The sequence below is a fragment of the Varroa jacobsoni genome, unplaced genomic scaffold, assembly GCF_002532875.2.
Source record: "Varroa jacobsoni isolate VJ856 unplaced genomic scaffold, vjacob_1.0 scaffold_412, whole genome shotgun sequence".
Classification (NCBI taxonomy): domain Eukaryota; kingdom Metazoa; phylum Arthropoda; class Arachnida; order Mesostigmata; family Varroidae; genus Varroa; species Varroa jacobsoni.
Genome location: NW_019213314.1, coordinates 80,025 through 98,520, shown reverse-complemented (window position 1 = coordinate 98,520; position 18,496 = coordinate 80,025). Strand labels below are relative to the sequence as shown.

Here is an 18,496-nt window from a genome sequence, read left to right as displayed (position 1 = left end):
AATCACAAACAACTCCTCAGAACACTTTTTTTCGTCAACAGGGTTGTTCAACAGCGAAATAACCAGGGAGTGAAGAAGGTATTAAGGTCTTTAGAGGATATTCAGTGCATATACAAGCCGTATCCGACACACTTAGGAGCCCAAAAATGATTACTGAATCGTTAATTAGATAATAAAAATTGGCCATATTCATCATTGTAGGCTATAAGCTATTGTTTTGTATCTATTAGTAGTGCGCTGTTCAGACCGGCCGAATTAAATTAAACAGGGCTGTTTCTGCCTACCTAAAGCAACCAGCGCCTAAATTTCTACCAGCGTTTTTCTTCTACGTAAGCTTGTCCAATAGCGTCTGATCAGGCTGGACGCCTGATATGAAAGTTGCTTTATGATCCCCTTCATTATTCAATTCAAACCGTGCGTCTAGATAACTCAGTCCAATGCTATAAGTCACTTTTGGATATCATTACCTTTGATCGACACACGGCTCGTTGAAGTTGCTCTATGCCGCAGCGAGCTATGACAGCTTGCCGTCTATTAATATAGCCTCGTGTCCGGACGCGGAACCCGGTCCCGCACGACGCTGAACACGAAGACCACTCGGACCATGGACTGACCGCGCACGCTGGAGAAATCTGGTAAATGTGAATGAAAAAATAGCTCATATTAATTGATTCGTTTAAGGTTTAATAAAGAACGACCTTTGCAAGCTTTGTGACATATTACTATATTATTCAATAATATGGGTGGGCTAAGTTAAGAGGACCGTCTTAAAAAAATAAACAAGACAAACAGGATTAGGCAGAGTATGTGCGTGGTTCGGTAGTTTGTTACGTGTAACAGATGAACAGCGATTTCGACCAAAACAATGTGACGAAGCTCATAAGTCAACTGCGATAGCAGGTTTTGTCGTCCGCGGGATTTGATGAGTTCTTCACGGGACAAGGGTTGTGCAAGGTATGAGCCGCTACGGGGCTCAGCTCGTTGATTAGGTGAGCACCGGTAGAACTACATAAGGCGCCTCTTATTAAAGTTATCAGAGATACTTTTAAATGGCACAAAATATTTGTTCTAAGACATTAGGTGAAGATATTATTATTCTATTGCTTATCGCTCGTAATCTACCGCTTTTTACGTGATTTCGAATTATGTCTAGAAAGGCGGAGTTTTATCAAATTTAGCAAACAGGAGCGCGTCCATGTTGTGTGCATATGTAGCAGTTTTTGGATAGTTTCATACGGTAAATGCTGGTAAATAACACGAACAGGAAAAAATCAACCATGTCTATTTACATTCTCCGGTACGCAGTATGCAATGGCCGCTTCACATTGCTCCTTCTCCATAAGATCGACGGAGCAGACGCGACGAGCCATGTGATGTTTGTATTTCCTTCGACGTAAGCGGACACCCTGTGATTATGAAACGTGAACATGATAAGCATACAAATTATAAACAGACCCATTGGAAAAACATCAGCCTCACTATGCATTATCGAAAGCGTGCAAAAGCTACGGTATCAAAAAAAGTACGAATGCAAATTTTTATGACGGTTTACCATGACAAGGCCGAAAGCATCCGCGGCCTACAACAGTGACTGATCATGTTAGGGCATTAGAAAGATTAGTGCCCTTGTACTTGACGCTACTCTGAAGGAAAACATTTTCAGTAAGCTTTACTAATAGTTGGAAAATTGAAGATCTTTTGGAAGCGAAGTTCGTCATTAATGTAGCCATCTCAATTAGCACCCCAATCCTACCAGATAATATCCCGTTGTGTGACCCGATTGCTTGCCTACAGGAAAAAGGCTCAGTCTTTGTTATACACTATTACAATGTTACTATTCACAATTCCAGCTCAAGCCGATGGAAACTCCCAACTGTGCGATCTGTAGCGCACCCTGCAGTATTCACACCTTTCCGCATGTGGCGCTGCATTCAGCCCACTCCGTCCACGGTGTCGCTTCGCATGATATTCCACTGTAATGATAAAGGCAGCTGTTACTAGTTGTTCAGTTATATGGCCTATGTACGATTTGAAATTTCTGTCCTTTCTATCATCTTATCATTTCAAAGATACACACAGATATTGCTGCAGTCGATTAGTGTTTCAGATTTAGATGACCTATGCCAAACTAAGACGACCGAGTGTCCTATACTACTACGCTTCTGTTCATTGTTAGTCGACGCAACGATTGATGCCGCCACAATCGCCTGTGCTTGTGTTTTCGTCCTTCCATAAATGACATGTACAGAGGAGAATAAGTAGCCCTTTTTTTATTCAATCACCACGCAGCGCTATTTTTGTTATAAATGCAAATTTTTACGTAAATTCGTTACAGCAAGACGACAAGGAGTTAGGTGACGGTTAGCGTCGTGGCACCTTCGATGACCGAGGGGTCCGCGCGCGTTCGCCGTGAATGTATGGGACCGGCGTCATCTGGCCTCGTCAGCTTGACGCAGCATCACGCTCACTACCTATCAGCATCGTCGTCGTCGTCATCATCATTTGTTTCATCATCAATTTCGTAAAAATTTATCGTTCTGTCGTACTTACACCTGCAGCACTTCTTGCAGTTTCCCATCGTCGCTTGTATCGTTCTTAAGCTTTTGACCCAAATTGAGGTGTAGGCTCATGCATGTAGATACACCGCATAACAACGATTGGTCAGGCATCGTGAATTGCAAGGGCAGACAGTCTCTGCCTTTTAGCCTTCTCTTTATAGTGTTTTGGTTCACATCATGCGGACTTTGCAAGCGCAGCGCCTTGTTAGCTATTTTTGAAGTTGTTGTTGTTGTTGTAGCCGTTTCCATTTTCATTGAGATTGTCGTTTAGTATTGGCCTGTTTATATTGCACGCATGTCTGCACCAAGACATCTCTTCAAGTATACTTAACGGCTCTTTTCCCGCATATAGCTTTGCACTGAAGTTTTTGTGCGTACGTTCCGTGAAAGCGTAATGGCAAGCATTCAATGCTAATATGACCCATATTACTAGCATGTGGTAATTGACAAGCAGATGAGATGGAGACGCGATCCTCCTACCCAATTTCAGAGAATACATATTGGATTTAACCTAATTTGGCCAAGATGGCTGCTGATTGAGCTCAGCTTGATCATGTCACTCGAGCTGAATGCGTGAAGTGGACTACGAATGGTTGTTATGTGGCACTTACTTGGTACATTCTACCTCGCACGGTGCACTTTCGATTAGTTGGACTCGGCAGTAAGCTGCCACAGCCGCTTCACCCCGCAGGTAGGCGCGCGTACGAACTCGTACGCCGCTCCCGCTGTTGCTGATGCCGCAAGACGCCGAACAGGGACCAAATACGCCCCAAGGACCGACCGCGCATGCATCTAGCGAGGAGCTTCCTGACGCGGAGCTGCCGGCACCCATACTGCTATTCGATCCTTCGAAACCTGCAACATATTGCAGCCGAACGCACAGGCGATGGTTTGCACTGCAATGATCTGCTTTATAGAAACTGCTCGAACTATATAGGAGTACTGGTTACTAGTTTGAAGTATACTATAGACAAGCACCGCTGTTGGAAACTGGCGAGTCGAGTGGTGCTTAGGACGATAATTGGGTTACTAACCCCGCTGTAAATTGGGCCTAAGCTACAATGTCCACCATTTGATCAGTCACTGGTTTTGGCAAATCTAAGTTGGATAATGACGGCTAGATTAATAGACTAACCCGACAGAAGTATCCCTCTCCAACAAACATTACAGATTAGAATCTGACCTGAGTCCTCACTGATGCTGATAACGTGATGACGTGACTCTCCATTGCTCGGTTCGTTGTCCTCGTTATCGCACGAAACCTAGGATGATAGGGAACGTTTACAATTAATAGTTACTATCCTAGATGGCACACAAACTAAGAGAAAAATCTCACATGTAATGCAATTAAGCTGAATAACATTTTTTCCTATAGCAGTGGTCCTCATGCTCGTCTTTATGTTCTAACATAGACGCACACTAATTTAAAGCAGAGTTACGCACTTTTCAAAAAATCTCGGCCGAGCTGAGAATAGCGTTCTATCGTTTACTCTGTTTATTCTCTATAGGGCATAGTAGCGGCAAGGACTCCACATCAGGCTCACTTTACGGATTCTAGCTAAAGCCTTCAGGAACTATGCAGATGCCTTCTATAGGAGGGAGTAAATCTACGCGAGAGAGAACTAGCACCGCACCCTACAGAAATACACAAATGCTTGTATATATAATGCTGCAAGAATAATCATAAACTAAAAATATCAGCTTTATATGAAAATAACCACAACTATTTGTGAACTTTTGTAAATAGATATCAATAAGAAACTTTGCGAGAACCTAATGTTATGCATACTCAAACATATACAAGAAGCAAACTCCAAGAATATATAAATTATTATATAAAGCAAACTCAAAAAAAAAAACAGAAAACTATTGGCAGATACAATCGGTTTCAATTTCGCGAAAAGCGGTCGTAATTGACCTACGATCTAATGGACCTATTGACCTTGAAAATTGTCTACGGATTCCTATCCTGCTTCTGCCAGCATTGCACAATGAAACTGCAGCAATTAAAGGCATCATGCATGGATAGTTTTTTCCGTCGTTAACAATATTAAATCTGTTAGCAAACGGTCCTTATTTCAAATTGTACGTGCGGCTTGCCAGACTAAATTCGTGGCAGGCCAGGTCAGAGCAAAATCTATTTATTAATAGCGAATATTCGAAAACTTTGCGCTAACATTACAGTTTAAACTGCCCTACTGCATATAACGCTATGTGTTGGACAAATTAAGACATAGGAAGCAAGTTTGCTGGTCTTGCAACCTCTTGGTGGAGGGGAAGTACAAGTCAGAGATCCAAATACTGTTGCACATGGGTCGTATATAGAGGTTTTTGTAGGGGAGGGGGTAATGGGAGGCGGAGAGTTAACTGGGCCGTGTGATTCCTAAGACGTGGACCGAAATTCCATGGGTAAAAAGAAGGCGTCTAGCAATTAGGGAGGTAAGCAGGGACTGCAAACTAGCCGCTAAAAAGACGTTAAAAAACTTGCAAAGCGATCTATATGCTCGAAGGAAAAGTGAATCTGGTTGTTCGAACTTTGCTTGACGCCATCGTGGGCCTCATAACATATTTGGGATGAGATAAGCGAGAAGGAAGGAAAAGCCTAGGTTTTACTAGATCGAAAGTGGCCTAAAAGAGCTTAAAGCCATAAGATGGTCGGAACAAAAAGGCCTCACTAAACGAGGTTGAAAGCCTTCTCAGCGAAACCTTCAAGTCAGTAATAAAACATCTTTTGCAAATATCTTGAACAAGGTTTAGCGGAATGTGGATTCTCTGCAACATCAGATTAAGATCACGGCGACTAAGGTTCCACGGAACAGTGACGTTAGTATCAATGTAAGAAAAGCATGCACGGGAGCATCTCACGAGTTTCTGAGGAATGGGATGTATCGGTATCAGTAAGCATTACCTTCCACAAGCGCCTTCCAATCAGAAATCTTACAGAAAAGATTCCTGCGGAAGCAAACTCTAGGGTCATCGAGGCCATTCGTTGCAAATGGGCCAATGAATGGCACTACTTGGTCCATTCTACAAACATTTCAACGGTATACAGAGTTCTAGCCTACGGCAAATCGTGTATAGGATGTGTCGCTTACCGAACAGGTCACGGTAGAGCACAAAGTTTTTGAGTGCCCTGACCAGGCTGTCACGAAGAATAGATGCCACCGGAGTGGGTTATTGGGGCATGTTCTAAAAGTTGCAGGGATGAACCCTCTTGCCACAACTAATTGTTGCGGCGCAGACTATCCTGCAAGTTCGACAAATTGCTCGAATATAGAGAAAGTGTCGCGAAGAAAACTCGCAGATGAATGCGAGTAAATGGCATGGGTAAAGCACTTGCTACTACAACTCTGACCCCAACGAATAGCACAGATGAATCGCCTGCAATGCCTGTTCTGTCAAGGCAGGCTGCTGAGGGTGATAACTTCGAGATAACAGTGAACACCAAGAACGAAAGTGACAGAATAGCGTTTTCCCCTAGCAGGAACAATGTGAGATGAAGAGTCTTCGTGTAAGTGAGCAGTGGCCAGAGTCTTCCATGATAACTGTAGCGGGAGCGACACCTCTCACTATCCGCTCAAGGAGCTCGCTTGGGAGAAGGGGCTGATATACTAATTATTACCGAGCCCAACACTGGTCTACAGAACAATCGACTAATGACATGAAGTCTTCATGTCAAGAAGAGATTATAATGAAGAAGAGAAGGGATTGTAATGAGTAGCGAGGCGGAGAGCGGTCTTCCTAAGTGCAGACCGCTGACATCTGCTCCTGCTACTCAAGTTCTAATGGAACTATAGAAGACTTGAACAGGATTCCAAAGAGCATAACGGAATTGATAATCAAAGTAAAAGACGTTTTAGTGGTCATTGCTTAAAACGTTAGCATGGCGTCAGAGCTGTATAGCTTGAAGGACAGATTGAGGGAGTCGGCAGCTGCGAGCGGATGGTTACACATAACCTGGCAACGCTAAGTGCGGGCGGCTCGCCGACTTCTCAAGGTCACGCGGCTTCTACTTCGTAGACTTCACGATATGCAAAGTGGATCAGGCGGCTCGACTTGATGGCTAGGGATTACTTGGCAAAAAAGAATACTAAGTGATCATAATGCTATAAAGTGCTCTGTGCATTTTAAGCAAACAAAGGGAGTAAGCCATAAAACGCTAGGTGCAGAGATATGGAGACCCCCAGAGTAGCGAAAATCTACAACGACTGTTAGTAGAAATCTACGTAGTAAAAGGGTCCCGCACAATAAGTCAAAAATTGAACCCAAATTACTGATGAAGTAAAAAAAACAGTTCAGAATTGTAATCGAGTTAGAAAAAAAAATTGGACAAACCAATGCCGGCGGCGATCTTGATGTGTTGCAAGAGGCTACTGAAGGCTATACGTAAAGAAAAGCGCACAGAAAATAAATGTCTAATAAAATAATAATAGATAAGAGGATATTAAGAGCAGCTGCTGAAAAAATCTGTAATAAATACAGGAAAACTTGTAGAATCTCTCTTATAAGCTCGAAACGGACAGAACGAAAAAGTATATGCTGCCTGAAGAAGAAAAAAATGGAAGTATTGAGATACTTCTTCCCACCTCATCAATCCTCTGACCGACCTAAATTTACCAACTCAGTCCCTGAGAAAGAAACCTTTCCTGTTACGAGGGAAAAACACTGAAGACAAGAGAACGTACTAAAATAGATAAAGTACAGAACCGGACAAGGTCCCGTACTTACAAGGACTTTTTTAAGGACTTCTCTATTATGGTCGCTATAGTTGCCATGCGGATACTCAGCTCAACTGTCTCCTACAAGAGTGGAAAAAAGGTGAAATCGTACTTATACTTAAAAAGTGAGAGTTTCTACAGATCTAAATGGCTGCTAGAGATGCTTGCAAAAGGCACAGAGGCCCTAATGGAGCGTAAGCCTAGAAACTTTGCCGAAGAAAAGGGTCTTCTGTCCGAAGGTCAGTATGGCTTTCGAAAACACAGACCAATTCTAAGAGCAATCAATAAGATCCTTAGAATGGCTGAAAACATGAGAGGAAGCTCGATAGAGGTAAGTAACTTTCTTCTACAATCTTCTTAAATATAGAAAATGCTTTTAATAGCCTGCCGTGGTGGACAGTGCTCTCATGTTTGAGAGGAGCAAAAATCTTCCTGTATTTAATCTTCCTGGTGTCAGACCACCTATGGGACGTTCTTTTCTATGGCAGTGCGGATTCCACAAAAATCCACCCTGGACTCTTTCTTGTTGATCCTGACATATTGTGGGGTATTAAAATTTAGCAATCTTTCTTTAGAAGTGGGAACCATTCCTTGTGCAGATGACTTCGCAGTCATAGTTCAAGACCGAACGGCAGAAGGACTTCAAAGAAGGGTAAACCAGACTGCTAAATAGACTTTGATATGAATGAAACAGCGTAGGCTGTCTTTAACCTCTGCAAATTCAGAGGCTGTGCTAACGAGGAAAGAATACTCCAGGTAAAAACGCTGAGATATTTAAGCATCCAACTCGGTCATACAATGAGGGGGTGCATCACATCAAGCAAGCCGTCACAAAAGCAACTAGAATCCCCACCAAAACATTTGTGGCCCACGGGAAAAAAAGACGAGGTTTCTCAGAGCACCAGCAGAATCAACTGTGCTCTTCAGAGCATCTGTCTGAACATTACCCAAATTTATGGGGGTCGTAGTCAAGAAGCTACTCAGAAGTGCACAGCAAATCCTTGCGCTTAGGGTACTTCGAGCCTACCGTGCGGTTAGATCAAACGTGGCCTTGGTCTTGAGGCAGGCATAATTTTTTAGGATCTGGAAGACAAAGAAAGGCACATGCGGCGCGATGCGGTATATAATAGATATATTCGATCTGGCGGAAGGCAAAACTCTAATTTGGTTTCAGGAGCGGCAGTAGGAAACATCATCCCAAACATACAGCCCTGAAGTGCACCCCGGGTGGGGAGCTCCGTTATTACCCCTTACAGATACTTACGAGTCACGGGCCGTTTCAAGATAATCTTTACAAAATTGGTAAAGCCTTATTAGGTATATATTCTTTTCACTACGGGCCTGGAAGATATAAACCACACGCTGGCGATTTGTACGGCGACTAGCAACACTGGAGTACGACACATAACAGAAGAAATGCGATTTTCTTCAGGAAACGACATAACGGGGTTTACACACTTGATCATTCGGTCGCGAGAGTGTTGAGTGATGTGCGAGAGTCCGGTATAAGAGATTTTGAAGCAAAGGGAACAGCTCGCAAAGTTAAAACTAAGAAACATAGTGTCTACTACTTTGTGAAGTTCACAGGACGCACGGGAGGGGGGGAGGAGGGGTCATACTTTTGCGCAGGAAGCCAGCCTGTCTGTTTAGGCCCAATGATCAAATAGCGCTAGCGACTCCCCCTTAAATAAGGACCTGCATTAATTTGGATTGTACATTCCAATAATTTCTATAGGCACGTTACAAACCTTCTCATAGAGTCGTTGCCTTGTAATGGTAAGTTTTGCGACTGGCTTCATAGGCGTTCCAGTGGGATCAAAGAAAGGAGAATCTGGATCCGCTGGGAAGGACGACGTGATTTTATGAATTCGCTGCTGAGGGCTTGATGCTTCGCGTTGTGCCTGGTTTCATGATAAATGACATTTTGTTAAATTTATCACATTAGATTTTCAGATATCGTTTTATTTGGTTCTAATGATGCAAAGTTGACCAGTAGTTATTCTTTTGTTGCAATAAAACAATCACAGTAGTCTTCTTTGATTTGCTTAACTACTGCCGAAGTTCTGGGAGAGCCTATAGGACTACCAACATTGGAAGCCCCTTCCAATCGTTCAGTTTGTAGACATTAAAGTGAGTACTCGTCGTGATGAGGAAATTTTTTCGTGAAGGAAGACAGGGGCTAGTCAGGTTCGTATTATCACCTTTCGCAGTGAATTACGATAATAATGACTATACACAATGTTAGTTATATCTCAAAAATGTCCACGATTAATCGAACTCCGTTTTACCTACAAAAGTGATTGTCGTTAACAGCTACCAGTGCGGTGCCCCAGTTATTCTTTTTTCTTTCATTACAATCCAATACACACTTCCCAGTACTTTTATAGTGTACAAAAAAGTGCGCACATACACACGTATGTATACAGATCATTTTGCCACGAAAAGGAAGTTTGTTTGCGCATGCGGTTAAACAACTGACGTCCTTTTTGTGTGAGGTTATTTCATACTTACGACTACATATGAAAGACCATCACTAGTACCGGCGTCCCACGGATAGAGATTTATTGTCTTCGAGGCTAACCAAGAGCAATTCTTCAGACATAACTCGAGTGAACTCACTCCGACCAGCCAATCTGGGGAGGGTCCAAGCATCGACAAAGCGGACATCACGTGGTGTTTGCGATCTACACGAAATACAGCGAACGTCTTGCCGTTTACGTTCGGATACCACAATCCGCGAGCTTTAATAATAGTACGAATTTTTCCTGACTATAAAATGACAAAAAATAGGTAATTTGTTTTTATATATTTTAAGCAGATTGAGCCCTTCTCATAAGACGTAGCTTTAAATAATGGGCAATGTTGATAATATTTATATGTACATATACTAGAGAGGAGCGACTTAACAAACAGATTTGAGCGCATATGCGGACAAAAGTAATCGTATCCTACAAATAACACTGTCTAGTATGGCTTCAGCGGTTGTCGATGCCCACTTACCTGCAATGGGTATAAAGGGTTTTAACATGTGCGCTAATACATATTTGGGTTACCTGGGCTTTGAGCTCAGCTTCGAGTTTCTTTGTGGCTCCGTGTTCAGCTACACTGCGAACACCTTCTGAGGCAAAGCCATCATACTCCCACATCTTGAAGTCGGCCGCGTGGGATGCACCAATTATGTCCGAAAAGTGCGTCAGCCACTCATCTGCAGTAATGGTAAGAGTACATACAGAAAAACACGCTGATAATGATCATTCGGGCTGAATTGATTTCGTTTATAAGTTTCCCGCTCAATGGTCTGCTAAGAAGAAACCCAGAGTGCCTCTAAATATAATTGGATATGATTCATGTGTAGGAAATGGCGATTTAAGCGCAATTTTTACGCTCTTGTACTTACAAAAACAACTATACTCATATTATTATAGCTAGTATATCTAGTATATATTCCTAATGGTATTGTACTTTGTAGTAGCAGAGCAGGAGCATTTATATAATCGATTTGAATTGTCCGTTGTGTGCATCTGTTTACCGCTGTATACAGCCGAATCAACTGATAACCATTTGAAATGCTCGCCGTCCGTTATAAGATGGAGAACTCCTTCAAAAGAATTAATATCAACATTACCGATTGTTAATTAGAAAACTAAACGTATCGATATAAAAAAAATACTTATAAAAATCACTTGTTTCAAGATATCCGCTGGGCACAAACTCTATGGAGGTTACTTACTATCAGGGTAGCCTTTCGGGTGCGTATATCTAGACCAAAGGCCCTCAAAGGTCATTTCGTACTTCGCTTCATCGCAGGCGCAGCATTCTTCAAGCACAGGAGGCTGCTCATCGGCATTATCCTGCTCTTCTGGGCATAACTCCTAATACGAAACAGACATATGTACGTCTATTTATATTGTCAAATTATGGCACCAGCAAGAGCGATGAAGGCACTTAGTATGTATAGGATGGATTTAGGACAAAGCCAGTCTTTTATTATTCGGTGGAATCGATTGTGCATCGGCTGTTCCCTTAAGTAGCTTTTTAGGCCATTTACCTTTGTCAAGTTACCATCGTCCATAAACCAGCGTTCTGCATACTCGACGACGGCAGCCCTGTAAAGAAATTTCATGAACCGATTTCACTACGGGCGTATTGTGTGGTTATATTAATATTGAAAAATTAATGTTTGACTTCTGCGCAGATCTAAGCGAGTGTTCTGTGGTACGTCTGGAACGCTTTGAAGTTGACTGCCTTTAGACTGAACCCTGAGACATCACGTAATAAAACTGTAGTAAACTGAAATCTAGCAAAATATTTGTGACTCTGACATCGGATATAGTGCCATCGCGCAGTTACGTACGCCAACAAAGCCGTTTATCCCTCAAGAAATGAAACAAATTTCAATGCGTGTTTAACAAAAAAAGACTTGATACAAAACAAGCTGTTGCCAGTTTTACGACTGGAACGGCATTAGACATTCTAGCAAATATATTCAATACAACGTTTGACTCGTTCATAGACCCTTGTTGCCTCTGTAACCTATATCGATAACATAACGTTCCAACGTAAGTTGTTCCTCCCTTAGCAATGGAGAATATGAAGCATGTATGTTATGAGTTCAGCTAGAATTTTCGGAGCATATTCTAAGAGTGCGCGGTGTTTGGCGGCAGGTAAGTGAGAATGCGTAGTAAGTCCAAGTCGATCATAAAGGGACTCGGAACGAATCACAATTGACAGGAATCGATTAGCGCCAGCTGGAAATGGGGCCCGGGGGGTCCTCTTACACAATCGAAAAGGAACCAGTTGCTATAGCTCAGTCAAGGGTCCATTTTACCGAGCCGACTAACGAATCGGAGAAATCCGATCTTACTCTCGCCTGACCACAATAATGTTTTGATAAAACATTAACAGATCTGTTCGAAAGAAGCGGTCAAAACCGGAAGCGGCTTGTCGAAAGCACTTGACACTAGGGCTATTATGAACGAACATGGAGCTTACTAGAAGCATTTTGGTACGATGAATTGGCCTTATGGAACCACAAGTAAAAGTTGAAAATAAGTAAAATCAGGAATCCCTTATAACGTAGTGAGTGACTTGCAGGCTCAACCGTACTAGCTATATATGGTTGGAATATTTTAGGGAATGAATATGTCAGTGAATATGTGTTCGTTGCCAAGAATTCACTAAGATACCCTTAAAACTTAATCCGTAAATAGTTTGCGTTTATTCTTGCCAAACCTCAGTAAAAACCTAAATTAGGGTTACAATTAATCAATACAATAAGTAAATTTTTATCTTTCCGTCTTCGTTATTCTTAGGTTTCTCCTACTGCGAAGATGTCTTCGCAATGGTGTCGTCTAAGATATCATTGTTAGCAGTAGCAAAGCTATACAGTAAGTATCAGGACACAGGGTTATAATCACTATCAGGATTAGCAGCGTGTCGAACATTTATGACCCTTAAATAGGTAGAAAAGATCTTTCTCACCATCCTCCCCTGCCTTAACCCCCGCCGAAGGTTAGCCTCGATCTTTTTTCATTTGGCTAATATCACCTTTTGTGGACTGTAGGAGCACATGCTTTTATCGGTTAAGTTACGTAGTTATTGCCTCTGTAAGACGTACTTGAAGCTGACACACCCGGCGCCAGCGGCCGGAGGAGCCGTCCACAAAACAGTTACCTCCGCCTTAGCCACTGGCGAGGCCTGCTCTACAGCCTGGGGGCACTCATCCGAATAGCGCGATAACGCATCGCCGAACAGCTGCAAAGAAAAACTGAACAAATGTAATGTCAGCCGGAATGTAAGATTTTTGTATATATACAGTTCAAGCAAAACATGTTAGGTACAATATGCTGCTTTCATTGATGATGCGGTCGATCTCAGCTAACTTTGTGATATTGCATTGTTCTTATAGATATAGTGGAGGCAAAATAAGTTGTTGCTAGAAGACATCTAACCGAATATATCATAGGTGGGCGTTGTTATCCTTTCGGTCCACAAAGCTTGAGTTGCCACGTCGTTAGTTGTAGGCTTTCATTACGATCATCAGCTGTTTTGGCTCGTCTTTAAACATCAGGCATCGAGCCCAGGCGTATCTCAACTACCTAAGTCAGGCTCCACGCGCAGACAACAGTAACTTCACAAGTGTATATATATATATATATACATAAACGTCGCGTTTGTCATACTTAGGAATTGGCGTACTAGTTTTTAGGATACTTTTGAAAGAATGATTTTTCCACACACCGCATTTGGGCTAGGTAACATATATATCTAAGAGGCTTTTTTGAAAATGTTCGTATCAACTAAATCTAAAATGTTTTAGGATAGAATTTGCATCGATTCAATTACAACGATGTAGTGTTTTCTTATACTCTGTAATCTACGATTTTGAGCTCGGTTTAATAAAGTACATTGTTTCTCTATTGATTTGGTGGATTGTCGTTATTTGGCTATCACAAATAGTTAAGCAACAAACAAAAAAAGTTGCGGTTATCAACGAACTCCAGGAAACACTATTCAAGATCCCTTTCCCCAAGAGACGCATTAATATTCGCAAAAATATGCCAGATTTAAAGGTTAAAGGAAAACATTGGTCAATTTTTTATACGATTTTTAATGCTTAGATGAGAAGATCTGCCGTATACACTGATCGGCTCTATCTATTCAATCTAAACAGACACATATGACATTCAGCTGAATCGGCTGATTCGAAGAAGAAAAACTGTAGTTTTAAATATTACAGGATATTTTAGAACCAAAGGTCGATACTATAGCTCACTATAACAGGTTTGTTTTGTGACAGGAGCGTGGGCTATCGGTATTCATGTCATCATAGGAAGTTCAAACTTTCCATTTGAGCAGGGGCGTAGAAGCATCTTCGGGAAGCTAATATGCTGCTGATATAATGTATCGTTATAATATGTATTCATTTGGTGAAGGGGGCTAGAGAAATAGTATATTAAGCTTGAGTTGTAGATAAAAAAGTAGCATTTTTCTGAAAAAAATAAGTCATAAATAAATTTCGGAGAAATTTACTTGATTCCGACGAAAAAGTGATGCTTTCGAGTAATTCAGGTATTCCAAGCCGATCTACCTCCATGGAAAAGGTTCTCGTTCACCGAAGTTCATAAACAGATTTGTAGATGAAAAGGTCTTTATGGAGATATTTCCGTATAATGAAAAGCTTTAAAGAACCTAATGTCTGATCTGAAAAACCAAATGGGTATAGATGAGTTTCTCCTCTATTCTTATTAGCATCAATGTTACCCACCATTATTCTTGATCAATTGATTGGTATTATATAATATTGAAGAAAAAGGCAGACTTCTCTTTGTATGGTCCTGCCCTCAAACTCAGTATTTTTCGTATAAACGTACGTCTCTCGGTGTGATATCTACCTAGTTACTACTTTTCATAATTTTCAAATTTTAGCGCCAACGTAAATATCGGCGCTCCAGTGCCTCATTCAGACTTCTTCGGTCTCGACATCTTAACCGGTACTCATAGGCCCTACACTGACGTTTCAACTGGCATAAAGGTATGTAGCTTCGAATTGAGTACGTGGAAATCATTCATGCTTGCCGGATTTGCTGCAAGTAACGAGCGTTAAGCTGAGCTCGCTCTAGCTTCGAGATTTTACATAAAAATCTACTGTAACAACCTTTAACGTTTAAACTTCGTCCATTTCAATGATGTGGAGCTCATATTTTGGTTTAGGTCAATATACCCTATCCGAGCAAATAGATCGCATACAAAATTGCCTAGAATATTTGTCAACATGTATCAATATGTGATGCCTTACTAGGTTCTGGCTGGGAAATTAAATCTAACTTCGATGAAACTGATTTGATGGCGTAGCGCTGTTAAACTGCTTGTGGAGCTCATATATTTGTGCTCGCTGATACAGATATACCAGAAACATTTTCCCCTGTCTGAATCGTTAGTAAGAAATTTAAACTAGTTTTTATAGGCATATATGTTTTCAATTTAACCACTCCACAGTCAACCTAGGCGTGTATGGTATTCATTGGATATCTACAACGAAAAATAGGTACACAATACTCAGAAAGTGGAGCGGCCCTATAGATAATCAAGCAACGCGATACTGTTTCATAGGTAGAATAGTAAAAGCCTCAGATAATGCTGCTTAGCGTGAAATAAAACGAGAAAGGAAAGGACGTCAAATTTTACCTGATATGTCTAATAAAAGTTTTATTACTCTACTACTAGTAGAGTAATCCGGGACGTCTGCTTAGAAACTGAGCATAAGAATAGTGACCCGTTTACTGTTCTGAAAACAGAACACATTTTTACAGATGAATCTAACCATCGTAATCCTGTATGTACCATACATCGGCCGTATGCTGAAACCATAAATTCGAAAACTAGGCGTTCGTTGAGTCCCTTGTTGCCCAAATGCCCACTTCCCCTCTGGCTTTTGAAGTTGACACATGATAGATCGTGTTGTTCTAGTTGAAATAGGTTAAACCCATTTTACGGCCCTTTTAAACGATTTTCAGGTGCACACTGTAAACTACGGAAATTATATAATTACTTATCGTCGCTCAATAGTAAATTGATTTGGGCTCAGTCTATTACTTCGAAAGAAAGTATACATTAATAATATCAGTAAACTTAAGACAGGTCGGCCCTCACTGCCGCTATCAGCTAGTCCTTTTTATTTGTCGCGTACTTATACAGCCTAAAACTCGGAAAGAGCATATGTAATTTTCGACCGTTTTCCGGAGATCCGTTTCAGGACATTTGCGATAAAGAAAACCCGCCTTGCGCCAATTTCCTCATACGATGACCTGCCTAGTGGAACCCGCTAGATAAAACACAAATATTTGTCTTATATGATATGATTTTATATCAAAACTTTTATCCGCTATTCCCTTCGTTTGCTATTCTCTATGCTTTACGAGAACGACGACGTAAAATCTATATGGACTGACTAATTTTGCAGAACTAGCTTAGTTAGGTAGCGGACTGCCTTGAGGGCTCCGAAGATTTGACCTGGTAATTTGGTCGTGTGTAATTTTCTTTCTGACAGCTTTGGATGAATAAGTAAATGCTTCGAGTTTTACTTCTGGTACCGACAAACGGACGGCCTCTTTTAGCACGAAACGAAATGTGACTGCCTGCGCCCGCCTTCGAGCACCCAACACCTTCTCAGATTTAATAGCCTAGCACTTTTCCACTAAATCATTACAGAGTAGCATCTAATAAGTCAAAGTAAGCAAAAGCGCTTGGCATTGCCGAATCTATCGTTTTTCCGTTTAAAATATATGGGACATGGTAATAATCAAGTGATTCATTATCGTCGCATTAATTATCGTCACGGACTTTAATAATTAGGGCGTTAAAGGACCGAAAGACTGAATACAACCGAGTGATGTTCCGGCAGGAAACGAAGGGCATGCAGTACGTAATCTCTTAACGTTGCTTGTCATACTTGGGAAGTTCATGGTAGAAAATTTTCTATTGTGACTACTATACAGTAATCCGCTTGCGTAAACCTTTGCAAGAAAGCATTTTCCAAAAGACCCATAGCTGTATAGTTTTGTCTATTAAGTTTACTAGTCGTAACTTGCACGTAGTCGCAGCTGTTGAGATGGCTAAATCATGCAAGCGAGTAGTTCAAAATCACTTTAAAGCAAACGGAAGATTCGAAATCTTTGATTTTTTCCGGCCTCGCTATTTGTGACGATGGCAGCGCTACAACTATGCTTTGCTAGTTGGCGCTACAACGGCGGCAACAAATTAAGTTTTATAAACAACTATCCGAAGCTATAACACAATGCTATATATATTGTGTAAAACTATATGGAGAAATAGGCTTCTAGAAACGCCGGGACGTATAAAGCAGACTACAGCTTTTTTTTTTCCTGCTAACTTAACATTAGATAGGTGTCAAGTGAATGATCGTTGAGGTTATTAAGAAACTATCCACCAAGCTATGATTTCGGCGAAAAAAAATTACTAAAGCATGTCATGGATGATCATGAACAGACGAGAGTTTCGACTGTTGACAGCATGCGGCCGACCTCGTCTGTTGAAATTCCATAGCGAGTAGGCGTAACTCTCGAAGTCAAAACGGACAAGCTATCCCGAATTTTAATACGTGCCCTTATACCTAAAAAATAGAGGTGCTACTTATAGACAACTATGCTAATTCCATACTCTTTTACAGATCCTATGTATACAGGTTGGTTGAATCATCGTAGCCCTACGACGGTCTAATGGTAACGTGTTTGCCTACTGAACCTAGAAAATTTAGGCTTAGTTTGAAACTGTGCACAGGCACACTCTGTTTCGTGCGGGAATGCGTCAGTCGTTCGAAGCAATGCTTAAGGCTAATACCTGACGTAAAACTGTAAACATTTTTCAGTAGTAATCATGTAATTATATTGCGGTGCGGTGGCGGGAAAAATAGCTCGGTTGGTTAAAAATCTGCAGAATCTCGGCCATTAGTTGGGCCACAGCAAGACGCGATGGTAATTTTTTGCCCCTCTATGCGCATCGCACTGTCGCGAGGCGATCTTTCCCCCTTATTCCCCTTTTATTTCAGCAAAGACAGGCACTGAATATCCGTAGTTACGAACTTCACATAGATATAACTACCAAATTAGAGGTTTCCATGATGGCCCAGTGGTAACATGGTTGCCTACTGATCTTAGGAACACATGGGGTAGTAGATCTACTTATTGTATAGAAATTTATTTACTATTCACTAACTGTTAGTCATATAATTGGGACTCTCGGATGTTGATAAATGAACCGTGAAAATATTCTGTGTAGCTAAAAAATTACACATTCGTATTCGTTGAGAACCGCTTCACGTAGACAACGCGTCACCTCATTCGTGACCAGCCCCATAGAGAAAGCTCAAGACATGCCTAGCAGCAGACTAATACGTCAACATGACATCCGCATTTTGCCTTCTCCATTGTCGCCACACGGCCTCTTTTGTCTAACGGTATAACACAGTATACAATAACGCTAGGGTTCGCATAGCATTGTTACTACTATTTTAGCCAAAGCAAACTTATAAAGCTATTCTCATGACGATCTAATAATAGACAGCTACGCTAGCCGGTGACAAACGGTCGTTCGACCCATAAAAAACGGGTCGCTGTGCAAATTACACATTTTGCTTTGTGTTTCATTGGCGCCCACTTCAGGCTGTGGTAAGCGACAAAAAGGTGGACTACGCAAAAAATA

General features: G+C 41.4%; 1 protein-coding gene across 2 annotated transcripts in view; it reads right to left on the bottom strand.

Annotated features, from left to right (window-relative positions):
- LOC111260216 (spondin-1) overlaps positions 1-18,496 on the bottom strand; it is an 80,567-nt gene that overhangs the window by 8,736 nt on the left and 53,335 nt on the right. For both annotated transcript variants that reach the window (XM_086968211.1, XM_022832803.2), the window contains exons 3-13: positions 12,894-13,030; positions 11,325-11,382; positions 11,007-11,148; positions 10,330-10,481; positions 9,788-10,045; positions 9,025-9,177; positions 3,742-3,820; positions 3,170-3,413; positions 1,910-1,973; positions 1,290-1,406; positions 468-632 (exon numbers count right to left, since the gene is read on the bottom strand). In XM_086968211.1, the coding sequence (XP_086824337.1) occupies positions 468-632; positions 1,290-1,406; positions 1,910-1,973; positions 3,170-3,413; positions 3,742-3,820; positions 9,025-9,177; positions 9,788-10,045; positions 10,330-10,481; positions 11,007-11,148; positions 11,325-11,382; positions 12,894-13,030 (1,569 nt within the window). The remainder of the gene's footprint in view (positions 1-467; positions 633-1,289; positions 1,407-1,909; positions 1,974-3,169; positions 3,414-3,741; positions 3,821-9,024; positions 9,178-9,787; positions 10,046-10,329; positions 10,482-11,006; positions 11,149-11,324; positions 11,383-12,893; positions 13,031-18,496) is intronic.